This window comes from Passer montanus, unplaced genomic scaffold (genome assembly GCF_014805655.1).
Source record: "Passer montanus isolate IOZ18808 unplaced genomic scaffold, ASM1480565v1 scaffold10, whole genome shotgun sequence".
NCBI lineage: Eukaryota > Metazoa > Chordata > Aves > Passeriformes > Passeridae > Passer > Passer montanus.
The window spans coordinates 9,573,455-9,594,428 of NW_024356505.1; the positions used below are offsets into that span (position 1 = coordinate 9,573,455).

The 20,974-nt window shown below is 40.9% G+C and overlaps 1 protein-coding gene across 1 annotated transcript in view; it reads left to right on the forward strand.

Annotated features, from left to right (window-relative positions):
• Positions 1-20,974, forward strand: part of COLQ (collagen like tail subunit of asymmetric acetylcholinesterase) — a 38,956-nt gene that overhangs the window by 5,186 nt on the left and 12,796 nt on the right. The window contains exons 2-11 of the mRNA XM_039708816.1: positions 7,477-7,586; positions 9,478-9,573; positions 12,398-12,442; positions 13,214-13,240; positions 14,635-14,706; positions 17,080-17,142; positions 18,033-18,059; positions 18,682-18,726; positions 19,447-19,482; positions 20,354-20,434. Of these exons, the coding sequence (XP_039564750.1) occupies positions 7,477-7,586; positions 9,478-9,573; positions 12,398-12,442; positions 13,214-13,240; positions 14,635-14,706; positions 17,080-17,142; positions 18,033-18,059; positions 18,682-18,726; positions 19,447-19,482; positions 20,354-20,434 (602 nt within the window). The remainder of the gene's footprint in view (positions 1-7,476; positions 7,587-9,477; positions 9,574-12,397; positions 12,443-13,213; positions 13,241-14,634; positions 14,707-17,079; positions 17,143-18,032; positions 18,060-18,681; positions 18,727-19,446; positions 19,483-20,353; positions 20,435-20,974) is intronic.

Genomic DNA, 20,974 nt, shown 5'->3' on the forward strand with positions numbered 1-20,974 from the left:
AGCTGCCAGGGACAGAGGTCAGTACAGGAGCTGAGGCAGTGCTTGCTTGGCTTTCCAGCAAAGGAAGCAGTAACTGATCTGGAGGTTTCTCTGTAACCTCTGCATGCTTCCGACAGGCAGCATTCCCCAAAGGGGAACCTCACTGAAAGTGATCCGCAGCTGACGAGGAGATCCAGCTGGTCCAGGTTGTCCATGCTGTACCATTGCCATGAATGAGGACAGCACTGTCTGTAGTCCATGGGTATTGGACATGCTGGTGAATGCTAGATTTTTGTTAGCAGCAGACTGAAAAGTGGAGGCTTAAATTCCAGCACAGCAGAGCAAGCTGTCTCAAAATCGGGTGTTTTCACTGAAAGGATAGAAGCTCCACCAACAAGCAATCCAAAGTGATGCAAAATCAGCTTAGTCCCCATGCAGCTGTATGCACAGATGGTGCTTGTAGGCCTCTGCCTTTAGTACAGACAGTCCATTTGTGGGCATGTCAATGTGACCAAACCCTGCACAGGAAGGGAACAGTCTGTGGCTTCACATTTCAGCCTCCTTGCATGTGACAATCTGTTTCCTACCAGACACTGAGGCTTCCCATGGGTGGCCTCTTGGCACAGAAGCACCAGCAGTGCGACTGCAGCAAAGGAAACTGCTAATCTTAGTTAAAACCATAGAAAAGTATCAATTGTGTTTAGGCAGGAGGATGCTTGTTTTCACAATAGAGCCTGTATCCCTGCAGTCTTTAGCTCCTGGATCTAGGGTGTGTATGGCTGCAGACTCAGCTGTGGTGCAGCACAGCACTCAGACAGGACACACCTGGGAGATCTGTCTTGTGCTGCAGCTTAGAAGGTAGAAAAGAACAGGGAAAGACCTTCAAATCTAGGGGGAATTGTTTGAGGAAGATCAGAAATAAACAAGAGAGGAAGACCACAACCTAGGTGTTCTATTTCTTCCCTTCTCCTCTCCAAGGAATCACCCTTTTAATGGGAAGGAAGTTGTGGGGACTCTCTCTGTAGGCACACAGCTGTGATTGTAAAAGAGCATTTGGGAAGACAAGATGGGTGTAGGAAAACCACAGAGGAGAACTGAAATATTGTGAGGAGAAGAGGTTCACCACTTTCCTCAGGAGCTAGCAAGAAGGTGTGGATAAATGCAGCTTCTGGGGAATGCACACAAGTAAAGAGAGTGCTACAATTTCTGTTTTCTTCTACCCAGGGAAGTGATTACGGAGTATTTTTACCAGCTTCTTGAAACTACAAAGTTTACAATTTTTTTACAATACAAAGTCAATACATAGTTGGGGGGTTTGGTCAAAGGCAGAAGAACAAAGTTGCCTGGCCTGGGAATCTATTGCAGCAAGGGAGTCGGGAGGAATTAATCCAGTTAATGGCAGCAAGCTTTCAAAGAAGAATTGAGAGGCTTTCCTCTGAAGTCTTTTTGAGCACACAGCAACAGCCACAGTCTCATAGGGATTGTCTGGGACTGTCTGAGCATATGGTGGAGCAACATCAAAGTCAAGTACATGTTTGATCTATGCCAGCACTGACAGATGATGATCTTGCACTTGCAAGAAGGGTGGAACTGGTGTCTCTCAGCTTTGTTGCTACTGAACTTACACAAAGTGGGAGAGGACTGTGAGGCAGTGAATGACATGCAGAAGTCTTTCAGACCATACTGCTTTAATCTTTTGGGCTTCAGGCTCTTCCACAGATTACAGTAAATTCTTAGCCTTTAATACTCAGAGTATTTGTGCTATTGCTCTGGTGTGAAGAGCAGTTGAGTTTTATGATCTGGCTCATAAAATGATTGAGATGAGATGTAATTCACTAGATGGTACTGTAATTGAGTTATCCATGGACTTGGGGGACTTGCTCAGCTTCTCTGTGCCTCAGTTTCTCATGCACTGATGGGGAATGCATAGAATTTTCAGCATTGTTTAGCAGTGTCTGGAGCTCTGCAAGTGAAAGGCAATAGAAGGAAAATTGCACAGAATGGCCCTGTCATGGTTATTGGGATTTATAAGACGTGGGTTTATTTTTCAAACCTATTTTATAACCCACTGAAATGTTACACCCATTAGATTTTACTGGGATTTTTCATTGTTTTATGAAACAGAATGCAGAGCCAACACAAGAAAATCCTCCTCTCTCTCCCTGTACTGATCTCAGAATTTTCCTTCTGCAGTGAGTCTGAGAGAACAGTGTACAATCTTCTGGCGTATGTGTTGTCCTCATACATGCACATACACACAGATAAAATGTCCAAAATGTTATATACAGGGAGTAAAAGACCATTCCTTTGCTAAAAATTCCCACAGGCTCCTTTTCTCTCCTACATCTTACCATGTCTGCAGTGTTTTTCAGGGCTGACCTCAGAGATGCAGCCACCCCTCTCTCCCCAGCCAGGCTGCCAGAGCTGCTGAGGGACGTGGGCTAAATGTTAGGCAGGGATGGAGGACAGAGTGTCCTTGCTCCTGTGGCCAGGTGAATATCCAGACCTGCTGTCCAGGCAGAGTGCCAGGGATTATGCTATTGTCAAGCTTTGGGAACACAGACTGATTTTTTAATTTATTTATTTATTTATTTGTTTATTTATTTATTTATTTATTGCAGTTTCTGAGTGTGCATTCGCTAACAAAATACTGTTCCCACAGCCAGTGGCTCTTCAGAGATTAAAAATTGAGCACTTTCAAATTTTTATGAGATTTTCTTGGCTGTGCTAGATTAACATTTAGAACTTAGTGGTCTTTTTCAGCCTAAGGAATGCTAGGATTCTATTTAAAGAAACTAGCAAGGTTTCATTGGGATTTCTTCATTTTCTCAAATTAATTGAAATAATTTCTGATCTGCGTTGTTCTGTTTCTTAAAGAGTCTGAAGCTCATCTTAAGCAGAAGGAAATTAGTAGCAGGGCAGAGCTGCACCTCTGTGTCTCATTTTGTAACTCCCATGGGAATTTCATGGGTCACACCTCCTCCATACAGACATCATTACCTAAGCTTGATATATTTCCCTGGCATATTTAATGTGGTTATAGAAAAGGATATATTGCAGCCATCAACTATAAGATTCAAGTTCAAACATGTACTAAGAGATGCAGACAATTCACTAACTTGACAGTTCAACCCAGCTCCAAACACAAGCTGTATTCTCATCTCTGCTTATATGTCCTTAAAGCACACTTTGGGTCAAAAAGTGTTTTAGAGAAGCGTACATTGGCAATGCTGGGCATTATCTTTGGGCACTTCTCTTTGGCATTTTGAAGGAGAGCTTAATACCTGCTTCTGCTCTGTAAACAAAGGCAGTTTTAACAAGCTCTTAAACTTTCCTAACTGTGGAGAATGTGCCCTAGCTGCTTGCAGTAGGTGTCCAGAGCGGAGCTGGGTGGCTGCAGCCTGTGGCGCTCTGCTGTCCTTGCAAGGAGGCTGAGAGGAGCCTGAATGAATGACAACAAAGCAGATGAAAGGCTCGGTTTCAGCTGGACAAGCCCACATTCATTAACTGGCTGGTCTGCCCAGCTGGTTTATTATTAATTCTGAGTGCCATGGAGTGGGAGAAGCATCTGTGATGGGTGTCAGCCGTCAGAGGGCTCCGTCCAGCACAGCCCTGCCTGTCACGAGCTGGGCAAGCCACCAGCCCTGCTGTCAGGGTGAGGCTTTGGGTGATAGCTCGGCTTCCCATCAGGGCCTGCTGGATCAATGTGGTCATAAATAGGAAGGGAAACACATGTCAAGTATCCTTTTCCTTTCTTGTCCTTTCCACCTGGTGTTCAGCCTACAGCTTTGTGATTTTAGGATGAAAGTTACTTTCATGGTTTATTTATGATTTTTTTTTCAGTGAAATCTTATAAATCTGACTTGAATCCAGCAGAATATCTCTGGTATTTCTGTTGCAGGAGGGTTGAGGATTCCTCTAGGATCTGCCCTAGGAGGCCTCACAAACCCCATATGAGCCCTACTCCAGGGGACTCAGCCTGGGTGAAGGATTCTCTCTGGCTCTGTGGTGTACCATCTTGAATAAGAGTTCCCAAATCCCAGGAAATCTGCAGCAGCAAAATGAAACATCACACCTTATCTAAAGTACTTTTTTTTTATTTCTGAACCTACCATTGGCAGTATACCCATAGATTTATAAAATCACTTTCTGGAACTGGATTAACTCATAGCCCTGCCCATAAAAATAACCTGAGAATGTAAATGCATTCTATTTCAAAGGTGATTATTTTAATTTTTTTTTGTTCTTTGAAAACAACTGCCTCTTGGACAAGTCATAAAATGATTTTTTCACTTTGTCTTTTTTTTTTTTAAATTTAATATATTCTTTGGCATTGGAGTTGTTGAAAGAGCAGCTTCTGTATGAGATATGTAAACGCATGCTCTGTGTAGGCAGGCTCTTCATATTTCACAGAAAACTATGACAGTCCTATTCTTGGGCTGAGATTTTTTCCACTGATGGGGACTGGAGTATTCTGAAGCTGTGTTTAGCAAACAAAGCTAACCTGCAGCCTAAAATACACAGTGCATTTGCAAAGAGCCTGTAAGCCTGCCAAAGTAACCCTTTTGTGATATAAATCAAGGTAATACTGTAACAGTTGTACGTCTTGGACCTATTGCAGTTACTGCCAAAACCCATACCAAAGAAATGTGGTGCTTACTGGAAAATAAGATTAAAGCAGTCCTACCTGCAGTCCCTTTGTGAATCATTGTTTTGTTGCTCCTTCTGCTGTCACATCACCTCTCATACCTGAGTGGGGAATGTTCTTGGGTCTAGAATCAGTCTTTTCTTAAATATTTGCTTGACAAATGCACCTTGCAGAGCATAGCCAGGGTTACTGATGGAGCCCCTGAAATATTAACTACCCAAGTCATTACATAATTGATATCTGTCCTATATAGCAATACTTTTACTATTAATGGTATAAAATTACTTGGTATATAATAATAGTGTCTATTAGAATTTGGTATCTATCTATAGGAATAGCATATATTAGTAATAGTGTCTAATAATATCTATAGTAATAGTATCTGTTACAGTTATGGTAGTTAGATTTTGCTTGTTTCCTCATTGAGATCAGTACATGCTGTCACTGCTCATACCAGCAAACCCTGAGTGGGCTTCAACCTAACTTGTGTTACAGTAGCATGAAGACTGAAATCAGGTGGGTGTTTTTTACCATCTTACTTAGGAATAGTGTTTTTCATAATAAAGCTGTTCCACAGATTTTCAGGCTTTCCTTCTAAAAAGGAGAATACTCATAACCCAGGACTGGAGTTTACTCATAGGGATGTGATAAGTATCATATTAAAACTATAGCTGTACATCTCTATTCAATCTTGTATTTGCAAAATATTTAAAGAGCAACACTTCTTTATTTTTTAAAGTATCAGTACAACTGCAGTAGTGTAAACCTTTTTCCTGCAGAAAAAGGGTTCCTGGTAGAGATCTCTTAGCACCTAAGCCACATCAGGTTAGTTTTGATATTCTTATTCTTGCTGAATGATAATAATCCTACTGAACTTTTAACTAGATCATGAAATGAGGTGATACTAAGAAAGATTATATTGGAATGTTGCGTAAAATAAAGTAATAATCAAACTTTATACCCTGTTAAATTACAAGCTGTCCATTACTTTAATACTGCACTATTTTGTCCTAATGTAATATGTTCAAATTCAATCCTGATATGCAGACAACCACAGAAGCCGCGTGTTAAAAATTTTAAAAAATTGGTTACAGCTGCATAAGAGTGACTGAATTCTGGTTAAGCCAATATAAAACTCAAGTCTTCATATCTTGGTATTTTATTTCATGTAAGTGCTGGAGACAGGTGACTCAAATCTCTATTACTTTTTAAAGGACATTGGCATTTTCAGTACATATTTAAAGCTTTAAATTAAACAATATACCTAATTTTTTTAATAAATCTTCTGCCTTTCTCTTAAACTGAAGTTTTTGACTGAGTTTCAAACTTGTGAGGAAAAGCTGAGAAAGAGTCTTCATTATGGACCCTTCCAGAATTCAATTGACTCAGATCCCAAAGATATGATCACAAATAATGTTTTAATAGAGAAAAAAATATCTGGATGACATGAACTAAAACTACCCCTGAATGCTGCTGAATCCCTCCTCTGAGCAGCTCTTTTCTGTGCATCAGGACTGAGAAAATGCCCCCCCCCATTAACACAGGATGGAACTGAGGTAATACATTTTCTGAGACATTTGAAAATCTAGAAGTAACTCTGTTCTTCCCTTACCTTGAGATGTGACTAATATCCAGCCTGCAATTGATTTGCACTCAAATCTAGCAATTTCATCAGGTTTGTCTTCCCAGAAACTTAATTTAGAGATTTTCTATTAATACCAGATACTTCACCATAGGCTTTTCTTCTTGGCTCCCTGCCACCCTTCAATTCACAGACACCCATTCCAGCTGCCACTAGCCAGAGGAAGAAACCAACGGGCATAAATAAATATTTGCTATCCTTGCAAAAACCTTTGAAGAAAGCTCTCACTCTGATCAGAGATGTATTTCCCAAGAAGTAAATTAGATTCTGGTGGAAAAAATACAGTGCATAAATGCACCATAATGCAACCTCCTTTGTGAATTTTGGTCACAGCTTCTTATATTTTGGTGGAAGTTTACCTCTCAGAAAACATTAAATACACTGCCAAACACAGGTGAGGTCCTGTCTTACCAGTCTGTCTGTGACAAAGCTGTCAACTAAGTTTGGGTTGTGGAGTATTTATTCTTAGGGATGATGCACAAATCAGAAATACAGCAACTTGGTTCCAGTTCCAGAGGAAATACAAGTCAATGTGTTGTGGAACAGCTTCGCACTTCCCACTTAGCACAGAAGTGCCTAAAGTGATTCAGTTCACAGGGAAGGTGATGGCCAACAGCACTGGGTGCTTTCTTGGTGGCAAGTAGGCTGCAACAGGGACCAGAAGATGTTATTTGGAACAGACTTTTGGAACAGAGGGTAGAGAAAACAAGAAATGCTTGATTCATTTTCTGATGTGACCAATCTGGAATTTTTGAGAATTCTGCCTGTGTCAGAGCCACATTTAGAGCTTAGAACTCCCCATAGCCTTTGGAACTTAAGAGACTTACGGTTCAGTTCACAGCGAAGGTGATGGCCAACAGCACTGAGTGCTTTCCTGGTGGCAAGTGGGCTGCAACAGGGACCAGAAGATGCTATTTGTAACAGACGTTTGGAACAGAGGGTAGAGAAAACATTAAATGCTTGATTCATTTTCTAATGTGACCAAACTGGAATTTTCGAGAATTCACATTTAGAGCTTAGAACTCCCCATAGCCTTTGGAACTTAAGAGACTTAAGGGTCCATCAGGTTTCTTAAATCCCTGCTAGGATTACAGCATTGTAGTCAATGCATACAGGATGTAGGACAACACTGAAATGGCAACTTCTCTTATTCTGTAAGAAATTATTGTGCTGTTCAAGACCACAGATGAGTGTTTGTATTGAACAGATCTCCCTTGTTTGGAACAGAAGAAGCAGCACTGCAGAGCGTGCTGCCTCCTTGGCCCTCCTCCACCGCCCCTGTTCCCACCACCGTACTTCAGGCACAGCTGGAGCACTGTAAGTGTGGCTTTTACTTCTTTTACATGAGTTTAATGACAAAGAGTGAAGCATCCTCTCGAGCACTGCTGCACGGTGTCAGTCAGCAGACCTGCCTGGCTGTGCTGATATGGCTCTGTGAGGACAATCACGCAGTATCCCAGACTGGGGCTTAAAGTAAATATCAAATGGATCAAGGAATGAAATGAGGCTGGATTTGTTCCTGCAGTTAATTCAATTAACTTTAAATCTTTTCCTTACTATATATTGAAACCTTCTTAGAGTGAGGCAATCCTGAACCAGAGGAAATGGCAATGTAGTAAACCAGTAAGGACAGAAAGGCAATTTTCCATCCTGCACAATGATTTCTTGGTATATGTATATGTCCTGTTCTGCATCACATTTTCCTTACCTAGTAGGTGAAATGAAGGTCCTGAAATCCTCCTGTGGAATCTACCCCCACCATTTCATTTTGGAGAAACACATAAGTATTTGTGATGCTGGTATCAGTTTTCACTCCATGTGTGATAAATGTCCATACACATATTGTGACATAAGCATGGGCAGCACACAATGGGAATATGACATAGGAATTTGCCCAAGTACTCTTACTGCAGGTTCTGCTAACTACAACATATCCTCCATCCCAGCATAAAGAATTTTTCTACCTACTCAGTAATTCCTGTTCCTTAATTTTAATATTCATTTACCATATACAAACACTGCAATTACTGCTAGTGTTCTAAATAAATGATTATTAAATAGTAAATAATGTAAATAATATCAATGGTATCAATAATGTAAATAATAATGTAGTAATAAATGTAAATAATAATGTGAATAAAAAATAATATAAATAATATCAATAATAAATAATATAAATCATAATAATAGTAAATAATGATTAGTAAGATATCAGGCAAGAAGTAACCCAAGAAGAAGCATGGTGTGAAATCCTCCATTGCCTTCTGATTGATCAGGATTGAACTCAGGGTGCTGTTCTCTCCAGAACTTGTCCTTCCTCGTCACCTCCCCTGCCTGTGCCTTGATTTCCTCAGAAAGGAGATCCAAAGACAGGATCTCTTTAGGAATGTTGTGTACTCATTCAATAAGAATGAGACTGGGACCAGGGTCTCTGAGATTCCTTCAAGCAGCTTAGAGAGTAATCTGAGCCTAAAATCACCCTTCACACCATCTCCCCATAGAAACATGACATGAAAATAAGCAGTTACACACAGAGTGGGAGCCATGTGAATTAAACCATGAGCAGTTTGTTCTTTGGAGCCTGTAGTCAGAGCTTTACTGGAAAATGGCCTTTCTCTTGGGAGCTGAAGATCAGTTGTTTCAGCCCAGTGTTTCTGGCTCAGTGCTCATCTGTGTTTCCAGGGGAGATCACCTTTCTAACAGGACATAAATAAGCCATTTCACTCATGAAAGCTTAATGGTCAAGTCAGAAGATCAGACATTCATTGATCATTTAAGGCACTGGCTCTGATCTGCAGTGAATGAATGCCTCCAGGCTGGTACCTTCTGGAGCGAAGTTCACACTGCCTGTGCCCTCCCTGGGTGAAGTCTCTATTTTTAGAGCAAAGATGCTATTCCTGGAAAGGAGATGCTGCTGGCAAAGTGGGACAGAGACAGCGGGGTCAGGTCTAAGAATAGGCCAGGGGCAGCCCAGCTGTGATGTGCCTCTGTGAGAGGAAGAGGAGAAGGAAGCATGGGGCAGGAGGCTATGCTGAAGTGCTAATGTGCAAGCATCCATGAAGATAACCTTGTGACAAGCCCCAGACATCTCCCAAAGGGAGCAGATAAACTCTTTTGAGGCTGTACTGTAAGGTGGCTGGAATTTTATGCATTTCTCCAACAGGCTACATGTGGCTGCATGTTCACTCATATGTTTGATGTTTCATAGAAGCTGGATATGGAAGAGCTGTGTCATGAGCTCCAGATAATACAGGCTTCCTCTCTGCCTGAATTGCACTGCTCTGCAGGGCCTCCTGGCCCCCAGGTGAGTGAGGCATGTGTGATGAAACCACATCATTCTCTCACATGCTCCAAAGTCTTACAATGCTGTGAAACACAGAAAACCGCTTTATACCACCCAATAGGCATGCCAAGCTCTAGCTAAATTTCATTTTGATATGACTTTGCATAAATCATGTAGGTTTTTTACCCTATATTCTCATCCCTGCCTTACACACTTCATTCTGTTTCAAGTTCACCCTCCATTTTTGTGGAGTTTTACAGTGGATAGCACCCATAAAAAATCACAGATATGTCATCACTTCCTTCAGATGCTTCTTGTCAGTTTTTTCTTTGCTTTAGACTGTTCTCTTTTTTTTTTTGTGAGGACAAGAGCCTGTGAAGTGGATGCACAAGGCATAAAATGGATTGGGATGTTAGCAGAATACATCCCTGAGAAGGCAAACATCTACCGTAAAATCAGGGCCAAGGAGGGGCTTAGCAGGGCATTAAGGTAGGATTGAGGAGGTGCAGGGTCTCCTAGCTTGACCTCAACATTTCTGCCTCTGACTTGCTGGACAACCTCAGACCGGTCTTTTTGACCTCATACTTCATTTTCTACAATTTATTCTTTCAGAAATCTTCAGAGGAAGGTCAGAAATCTTAGAGTCACATAACAGTTTGAGTTGGAAAGGACCTTTAAAGGTCAACAAGTACAACCTCCCTACAACGAACAGAGGCAATACAACTCTACCACGATGCTCAAAGCCCCATCCAACCTGGCCTTCTTCTGAGGAGGAGATGAATCACATCTAGAGGGAAGTTTTTTATTAACATCTCTTTATTGTTGAGAGGATTATCCATTTGCCTTTCCATTCCAGCTCCCTCCAAAGAAAATGGAGAGTTTTTGTGGAGAGGCATTTGCAGTTCCTGCCAGGGCACAGGCAGTCCCAATCCATGTGCTGTGCCTGGTGCCTGGGGACAATGATCTTCCTCAAGCCCCCTGGGTGCCAGTAGATTGCCATACAGCCAAGACACAGCTCAGGGCCTGTGCTCAGCAAAGCTGTGACTGAGGCTTTGGCAGCCTGAGAAGGTAACAAGCACCCAAACACCATTTAAAAAGTATGGACAACACATCAAATAAAGGAAAAAAAGCTTAGCTTTAATCATTTATAAGTCAGTACTTCAGAAGATAATTGGAGAGTCTAGCAGTTTCAAGGTGAAACCCACAAAGTCTTTTTATAGAATGATAGAATGGTTTGGGTTGGAAGAGATCATCTAGTTCCAACTCCCCATGAACTTCATCTTTATTATTTTTCCATTTTGTCTTTGCTAAGATGCAGGGTGAAGAATATTTATTTAGTTCATGAGACTGGAAAAGTGTGGTCAGAAGTGATGCCTAGTGTTTGCCTAGTTTTGTCTTGAGGAAAGTTTTCTCTTCATCATGAAACAGCCTTGCAGTGTGATTGGCCATGATCCAGAGTTGCTGTTCACATGAAAAACACTTGTTATTTCAGTTTTGCTAGGCTGTCTTAAAAAAAAAATCATCCAGACAGTCTCTCTGACTTAAATTGCATAAAAGTAATTTTAATTCTATTGTTCTACAAAGTCCACTGCTATAAATAATATTAATCTTGCTACCAAATGACCTATGATGCCTCCAAGAACATTTTTAAATAGAGCAAGCTGGCAGGTTTTATCATAACAGCAGACAGTAGGATGGGTATAACATGGCTTTGGAATTTTTAATTACAAATTACAGGACTGTGCCTCGTACAGAGACAATGTTAAAACCAGCAGTCTTTTGGGAAATACTTTTGTGACAATGGCCGCCTGCAAAGAAATACTACCATTACAAAGACATCTAGTAATTACTTCTGAATTCTTCTGTGGCTTGCAGGGCTTTCAGATGAGTTGCAAAAGCTCATACTGTTGACTCACAGCTGAATTTTAATAAATTTTCATAAGAAGGAGAATTAGATTTGTAAAAGTATAACTTTGAGTGTAATTCCTCCCATGTGTATCCTAATGTAAAAAGAAATAAATAAGATTAAATTTGGTTCTGACTCTAATAGGGTGCATTGATTTTCACTGCTGAAAACCTAACATAACTCTACTGACTAAAGTAGTTGGAGTAATTTGTGTCTGAGGCTAGATTTTGCTCCTATTCATGTACAATTTGATCACATTTTGGACAACATAAGATGGGCAGGATCCCAACCTGGAGTGAGTGATTTTTACAGTGAATCTAATGCGTCTCTGGTGCAGGCTCATGAGATTATCTTCCTTAGTCATGTAAAAGTAAAAAGTGATCTCTGAACTAAAGCCTTCTAGAAACAAATCTTTTTTCTGGTATTTTTTTTTTCTGAGAAAGGTGTTCAAGGTTTCCCTGGATTTAGAAGTCTCCTGAAAGGAGAATCAGCCTTGTTTGACAGAGAGAAATATTTTCAGAATTCAGAAATGGTGCAATCCCAATGTCCATCCCATCCTGCAGAGCCCATCCCACATGTTTTATGCTACTTCCATTACCACCCCTTGGGCTGACCTCTTTTGCCAGTTGATGTGGTGTCTCCATGTCCTGGTTGCTAATTCTTCAGGACTCTGATAGCTTCTCACCTTTCACTTGCCCCAGACTTGTTTTTCTTGCCTGTTCTCCTCATTTATGAGATTCCCCTGCCCTTCCCATTCCCATGTCAGTCCAATTCTCCATCCTGCTGTTCAGCAGTGGCACAGACCTGGTGTTTGGAGGCCACATTCGAGTACAGCACCCAACACCTCAGGTCCCAGGAGACACATACAGGGTCTAGGGCTGATGGAACACAAGCACCTCACTAATGCAGTTTAATAATAGTGTCCATGTTCCTCCCTAGGGTCCACAAGGAATTCCTGGTATAATGGGACCAAAAGGGGAGAAGGTAAGTGTCTGTTTTCATGGAGTTTGAGGTGGTTTTGAGGAGCAAAGAAGCAGAGGAGGATGTTCACGTTTTTCTTTGTCTCTTTGGTGAATGGTGGGCCTTATGAATGGAAGGTTTAGGTTTAATTTGAACGTAAAGCTGTGAATTGGCTTGAAGCTATAATTTTAAAGTTAGTCTTTCTGTGTTCATTTTCAGTTTTGAAGTGATCTATGTTCTTCTTTTGTGACCTATGTTTAGGGCATGCTTTGAGAAAGCATCTCAGGTGCAAAACTTAGCAATTTCACTGACCCAAAGGCCTTTGAGCTCCCTGTCCCTCCTGGAGAGCATGAGAGGCAGAGCTCACCCATGCAGTGTGAATTGCATGGAACAGCTCAGTTATTAAAGCTGGCCTATATGTTATGTTTTCAGCTGTGCAAAGAATTGTTCCATAATGATGCCAAAGAGTCTTATAGCTGAAGCTGAGCAGCTAATTGTGTGATTTGTTATACAAGGAGTTGGCTGTAGATTTAGTGCTGAGAACACAGGAAAGACCAAGGAGCTCTGATACAGTAATTCTTCTCATTGTACCTTTCTAAGCACAGTTTTGAGCATGAAGATATTCACAGTGTTTTGTTTGGTGGTGTTTGGTTTTTGGTTTTTTTTGGGAAGGGATTGTGGCTTTGCATGTTTGTTTGTTTGTTTGTTTTAATAGAAATGTATTGATGCATTGACTTGAGAGCCACTGTGCTTCATGTGGTGACTGCAAGACTGACATATTCCTTTCTCTGGCAGGGGGAGATTGGCAGGCCTGGAAGAAAGGTATGAATAAAGGTGCTGTCCCAGAAACCCATCCAATATTTAATAGCAGCTGCCAGAGAGGGATCCAGACAACACTTCAATAAAATTTAGCTAATGTTGAAGTTTAGCCTATTAGTGCTTCTCTCACTGGTACCCAGAGTGGATGGCAGGGATCTCTGGCTGCAGGGCTGGAGATCTGCCCCAGCTGGCTTGAATTTGACAAATTCCCTGAGTAGAAGCACAGAGAGAAGCCAATGAGTGGGACATTACCTGAAGTGTCTGTGTGGACAATGGGAAGCAGATTATGTGAGTTATTATAAAAGATTTACCAAAAAAAAACCAAAGCAAAATCAAATGTTTTACTCATCCAAAGTCTAAACAAGGCTCAGCCAGATACCCCTGAAGGAGGAACAACCATTAATGATTACCTTTCCAGAGCTCTGGCACCAATGCAATATGCTGACTACAATCCTATGCTTGGGGACATATGAGCCGTGATATATTGTCAAAAATATGTGCCCCTACATGTGATGAAACAGAATATGTTATCTCAGTCACTAAGTACATCCATTTAATGTAATTAACTTTAAAGAAGACAGAAATGCAGGATGAAATCAGAGATATGCAAGGGGTGGTCACTAACTAGGAAAAGAAGTACCCTTCTAATTATATACCAAGGATTTTGACACCTTTCTAATAATATACCAAGGATTTTGACACCAGTTACCAATCAGTAATTCAAATAAATATAAAACATATAAACAGAAGAGGTAATTTTCTTTAATCTATTTTCAAATGCCCTACAGTAAACAAAAATATTTTTAATATAAATCAAGTGTTCAAAACAGCAATGTCGTCTTCAAGAGAGTAATACACCAACCTACAAAAAAGTGCTAAACTTTAAACACAGTACATCAACACTTACTCTTCCGACAAATACAAGTTCTGAAAGAGAAATCACTCAGGTTGGAAAGAAAACTGTACAACTCTTGTTAAAAGCTGTCTGGCCCATGAGAGCTCACTCGTGGCCCTGAATGTCATGATGATATTTCTGAGATCATATTGTCAAGCAGTGAATGCAGTGGAAGAGCACTGATCTGCAGCATTTTAGGAGATATTCAAAGAGTGATTTACAAGCAGCAATTAAAACAGATAAATAACTGTATGTACATATGTTGTTATTGCTGGTCATACAGTAGTTAATAAAGAGCAATTATAGCTAGCAATGTAGGAATGTTCAGAATAAGGACCATAGTAACAGGGAGAGTTAGTTAAAGATTTGGTTCTGCTCTCAACATAAACTGAGTTTGTATGGATCTAAGTACACTCAGGTCTTTTCATCCCCTGTCTGCAGCAGTGACCTGTGTAGGAATGGTGTTTTTATGAACCATTGTAACCAATGTTTTCCGTTCAAGGGCAGACCAGGTCCCCCGGGCGTCCCTGGGATGCCAGGACCAGTGGGATGGCCTGGGCCTGTGGGACAGAAGGTAAGCCTAAAATTCACATGGAACAAACTGCTCAACATCACAATCTGAACAGAAGAGCTGTCTTGGGAAATCTCTAAACAGCTACTTGCAGTAGGCTGGGAAGCTGTAGCTGTGCAAGGACACTCTGTGCTAGTTCCCTTTCTTGCACTGCTCTGCAGAGTCTAGGGTTAGGTTACTACACCTTCAGTCCAAACCCTGTAGCACTCCTTACATTAAACATGTCAAAGAGAAACTGAAAATTATTACAGTGAAGACTCACTGATGTCTCACAATCACACAAATCAGTGTTCCTAAATTGATTGCCATCATTATGACTATTCTTGATGAGGATCCCTTTGCCTGAAGATGTACTGTGAGCTTGTGACGAGAGGGAAAATACCAGACTGATATCAAGGAAAGAGTTAACAAATCATGAGAATGGCTAATCACATCTTTGAAGTTCATTCCCATACAAACAAACATTAATTCCTGTTATTTTTATTAACCAACAGCAGAAGGATGACAGGATGTTCTTTGTTATGCAAAGTGGCTGCTTCACCTGCATTTGTCATTAAAAAAACTTCAGGATAGTCCTTTAGCTATGCAAAGGACTTATGCAAAAAGTATAACAGCTCTTCATAGGAGCTGTGGTTTATGGAGCTTCTACAAGGACTTTTGAGACAACTTGCTTTTCTTCAATCCAGGATGCATTAGGCTAATGGACTGCACACAATGTCTAGTCCAAAGCTGCTTTTCTGGTTAATCTTTAACTCTTCATTTGGTCTATGAAGGTTGATGCGCCCACCTCAGAGGATGTGGTGCATTAGCTCTTGATACTGCAAGAATAGTAGGAGGTGACTTGGGAATTTAAGCCACATCTGGGAAGCAGACTTTCAAGATCTTTCCAGCCATGTTAAATGAAGAACATCATATTATAGTGTATGGGAATGTAAGCAAGCAGCAAGAGAGTATGTACTTAAAAGAAATCAATGTTCACTTTGAACTGTGAGATGGGAAATTGTTCCCTTCACAAACACATTGTGTGCTATGATTTCCCACAGCAGGAGCAGAGAGGGGAGAGGAAAAGTCAATCAATTCCTTCCTTCATAGTCTTAGTGAAGAAAGAGAGGAAAGCAGACAGAAAACTCATACACTCAGTCTTCTTGTATAGGCATTAGTTTTATTTATGTAGTCTTCCTAATTTTGATTAATCTCCTTTGTTTTATTAGTCCAAATTAGTCTATTCCTGTGCTTTTCCATCATACTCCTAGAAACATCCCTCATATTCAGAAAAAATATTACTTAATATTTTTTCCTGCACTTTAACTGCAAGTCCTTCTTGATGTTTGATGATGATGCTTCTGCTTTCATGGTCTCTTCTGATACATGTCTCCCCTGTTCTTTAGGTAGGTTCACAGTTTCATTTCTTCTGGTCTTCATAAATTTAATTTTCCTGCCTGTCAGTGAAGGCTCCAGTTGAATACAGTGCAGAAGATCTCTGTGGTTATTTCATTTGGTCGTGTCTTTCTTTCTCCCCATCTCTGATCTTCACAAACTTACAATATTCTTCCTCACCATAGATATTTGATGCATCCCCATCTTGCTGTAAATCTCCAGTAAGCTGCTGTTTCAGGTTTTTAAACTCATATCCACCTCTGTGGATACTTGCCATTTCTTCAGCTGGTTCTTTTTGCCTTCTCTCACTTTGACACAGCCTAACTTCAGTCCCTATTTCTCCTACTTCATTCCTTCAAGTATTTTCTGAACTTCTGCAGGGGCAGCAGCCAACGGGAGAATCCTCTCCATTTCTGGAGAGGACAGTGAAGGCCAAAGGAGAGTAAGAGCCAAATGTGTTCTGCTGGTAGCACTGCTGCATTTCTGGGGGTCTACCCTCTATTTCATGCTAGATATAGTTGATGGCAGACAGAGAAGTGGTTGTAAAACTTTTTCATACTTTACTGGCTCCAAATGACTGTTCAGCACATGGTGTCTCAGAACTACAATAAAAGCAGTCACTATGCTCCCACAAGCTGTGAGGCATGCAGGAAAATGCCTTTCTTTTCTGCAGCTCAGTGGAGGTGATGCTGGTAGAGACAATGCACCTTCATGCAGAAAAGGATGCACTGCTGATGGTGCTTTGCTTGCATGTCCTTTAATAACAGCTGGGGAAACTGAAGCAAAAGTTACCCACACAAGAAAATTCAAATAGAAGAGTAAGATAATATGTGAGGGCTCAGGCAGAATACAATTGCAATATAAACCCCTGCCCACAATGCTACATCAAGGTCAGGCTTAACTATTTGACATAAAACCTGAACCACTGAACTGTCAGACATTCAAATATGACCTCATTGGAGAGCCTCATTCAATAACTCTCTTTATTGAACCCTTTAGGGTGAAAAGGGAGAGTTGGGTGTGATGGGATTGCCAGGTACAAGAGGACCAATGGGCTCCAAGGTTTGTTAACCAAACTGCATTTTCAGACATTGGTTTCTAACGCTCTGCTGACAGCTGCTTCCCTCATGAATTTTCTGGAAAGCAATTATCAAGATATATGTGTCTAATACAGATAAAAAATATGTTTTACATCAAGCAAGGTTATGTTGTCTGTTTGAGCTTGGCTGTGTTTTTGGCTTTTCATAAAAATGCTTTGGTATAAATGTTTGTAATTTATTTTAAAAGCAAGCTCAGATATAATTGTATCCCACTGGAAAATGGAGTTCTTAAGCATATCTGCAGCATTAAATCATGTCTGCAATGCTTTCCACCCACCTCATAAGACTGTGAAGATCATTTTGGTCCCCTACTAGAACTAGGAATATTACTGGCAGTTGAAATAAATTACATAGTTAGTTTATTCAAATAGAAGATCGAAAAGAAAAACTGAACACCTTTGTTTATTCTATGTTTCTTAAAGAGAAACAGTTTTATATTAATGATCACACTAGATTACTTAAGTATAACTTAAGTAGGTTCCATGAGGGAAAAAAAATAACCAAACAAAACATAAAAAAATATTTTAGATTATTAATTGTGTCATCTAATGCTTTATTTACCTTCAGTCACAATTTATTTCACTTGTTTCAATTTCAAAGCATAATCAAAGCTGCTGGCTTTACCTGGCTTTTTCATAATGGCTTTTGGGCTGAGTTGTCTTGCCTTTAATTCACATTTCACAATTCTGTTTCAGTGCTATTTTAGGAGCTGTAAATATTCATTTGCCTTTATGTGTTGATGCAATTAATTATTTGTGCTTCATTCTTTTTCTTCACTTCAAAGTTTGAAAGTCCGGCTTCTTGGGTGATCTTGAAAGCGAGAAGCATTAAAATATCTATCATTCCCTTTAGGGTTTTCCTGGAACTAGAGGAGAAAAGGTCAGTATGACAACAGCATAATGTACAATTTAACATTTGGAAACATGTTAAAAAAATTGAGCTGTAGAAATGAGGTTGAATTTTGATGAAGTCTAAAAGTCCCACTGAGAAATGAAAACTTGTATTGAGAAGGAGCACAGTCTTGTGGCTTGGGCTGGGGTGCTGAAGAAGTGAGTTTTACACCCTGTATCCTCATGAACAAATTGCTGCAGTGAAACTCACTACAGGTTCCCCATATGCAGCATTGGTAAAACAATCCTCAATTGCTGGTCTGGTTTAGTTAGGTGACACATGCTTTGGCACTGGGACACTCTGTGCTCTAGGATCTTACAGTGCGAAGTGAACTGGGGAAAGAATCCAACTGGGAAAAAAAATTAAATTAAAAAACATTATGTCCAGGAAAGCATATATTTAAAGTAATTATCTGGGGAGAATTAGTCCCTTTTCCTACAGTCCTTAGCATTAATTCTGTTATGATATCAGTAATGAAGCATATCCCTCGCTCTGAAGATATTACTGTATTCTGTTGACTTCAATAATGCATTGTATAGGAAAAATATTTTTTTGCTTCATCATGAAATGGTAGTAATTAGGCTGTTGTTCTACTGTTATCTCTCTTCAGGGATCCAGAGGTGACAGAGGCGACAAAGGAGTCAAAGGAGACCCGGTAATTCTCTTTTCCAGATGGCTGTGAATGTGCATCTGAGGATCAATGTGTTCTGGCAGGGAAAAACAGGAGGGGCGTGGAGGAAAGGAGCCTGAAAGCATCTTCCAGGGAGGGCAGGAGTGGTGAGGGAAAGCAGTGGTCCCACCTGCTGGGAGGGCAGTGGGCAGCTCCGTGTCCCTGTGCCCCCAGCCCGGTGCCAGGGGTTGGTGAGTCACAGGAGATTCCCCTGGAGGTCACCCCAGCCCCTCCTGGGCTGTGCAGCCCAGAACCACGGCAGCTTCCCAAAATGCTTTCAGCTTGGCATGTGATAATACTGGAAGAGGAAGAGGGGGAGAGATTCGTGGCTTGGGAGGTCTTTGGACTAAGAAAGGACAAATAAACTACTTTTGGTGTAAATGGAGAAATGCCATCCCCAGGCAGGCTTTGGGACTTGTCCAGGCAGCAGAGCTGCCTGTAGACAAGAGAACAATCAGGATGATTTTGAAGCAGAAACTGGCAGCAGAGGATCAGACACAGGAGTAATGACACCATGCAAGGAGCTTTATAGTAAAGTTTTGCTTATAAATCTCCACCTACTGCATTACCTGCAGTGCTGAGTCACTGCAGGCGTTTTTAACTGATAGCCACACATGGTACTTGTTTTTTTCCTTCCAAAGAAGGTGCTGCTTTGTCAAAGATCACTGCACATTTTCTGATTATTTTTCTCCTTTGACTTTGTAGGGAGAAATAGGCTTCCCTGGAATGCTGGGACAAAAAGTAAGTGGGCATGATATATTGGGGATTTGTGGTAAATGCTGAGACAGGCTCAATGAGTGGATTCAGAGACTTTCTGGATGGCATAAGACATTGAAGGTCTTGCTTGACTCAGAAACCAGCGTTGCCTGGACTTGATCAAATTCTTTAGGCTTTTTAGCTTAAGAGAAAACTCAGATTTAGCTCTTTGGTGCTGTTTCGCTTTTCCCCCCAGATTATTTCTTTAGTTATATTTTTTCTCCTATTTAACTGCCCTAATTGCTAAGGTTTTATTTGCTTGAAACTAGTAAATATCTCCTTCTTGATACTATGAAACAAAATGGCACTACTGTATATAGCAGTGATAACCCTGACCAGTTCTTAAGTCATCATTATTCTGTAGAGATTGAAAAACAATCAAAATTCAGGTGCTGACTTATGGAAAACCTAAAGGTGGATAATTTTAGCACATAACCAAACCATGTGTCTGAAATTAGAACATAGTTGTTTCTAGAGAGATTAGAAGATGGTGAATTCACCTTCCTTTCCCTAGGTATTTTCTCACACGTGCATCTTAACAGCAAAGCAAGACATTGCAAAGGGGTCAGAGAGCTTTCCCAGCCTCGACCTCTCCAAGTCTCTAAGTGTGTTTCTGATCTCATGTGGCCTCTTCCAGCAAAGGATTTTTCAGGGGTATGTGGGTAAATTGTATGAGCTTCTTTTTACTTTATGTTTGTTTTAAAAGATTTTATTATAATTTTGGATTTCTAAGAAAGAAACGGTGCCATTATCTAGAGGAATCATGTGAATGAAAATCATGTGCATCTGCTGTCTTGCTCAAGGCAGGTAAAACCATGTACTCAACTCCTTCTTCCTTCCCTCTGCAACCACCAAGGGAGAGATGGGCCCCAAGGGACAGTCTGGAGTACCAGGACACAGAGGACCTATAGGAAGACCTGGAAAACGAGGCAAACAAGTAGGACCACGGTGTTTCCTCTTCCTGTGACTCGTGGCATCTGTGTGACTGGGTGGTGGAAGCTCTTGTACCATGCACTGTGTTGCACAGGGAGGGGAGAGAAGCCCTAGAATGCCTCACAGGCATGCACAGGCTACACAGGAGTTAAAGTCTCAGATTTAGGGCTGGAGCCTTGTCTGCAGCATTCAGCTCCCTGCCCAGGCAACATAGGAAAAGTTGGTTTTATCCTGGATTGTAATGAACTCATTGAATACAATTCCATCAGAGCTTGAAGGCTTCCTTTGAATTCAAAGCAGCACAGAGCTATGATCCCAGCCCCACCTGACAGCTAGAGAGCTCAAAATTATGCTAGCAGAGCTATATTTTCAGAGTTCCAGGTGAATTGTAAAGAATTGTGTGTAAATTGGATACTGATTCCACCGATACAGCATTTCAGTGGTAGGGGCTCAGCTGGAAGTAGTTTATTTGCAGTCTTGTTATGCCCAGCATGGCAAGGAGAGGCACATCCCTGCTTCATTGATACCCTGATGAGAGCAGGTA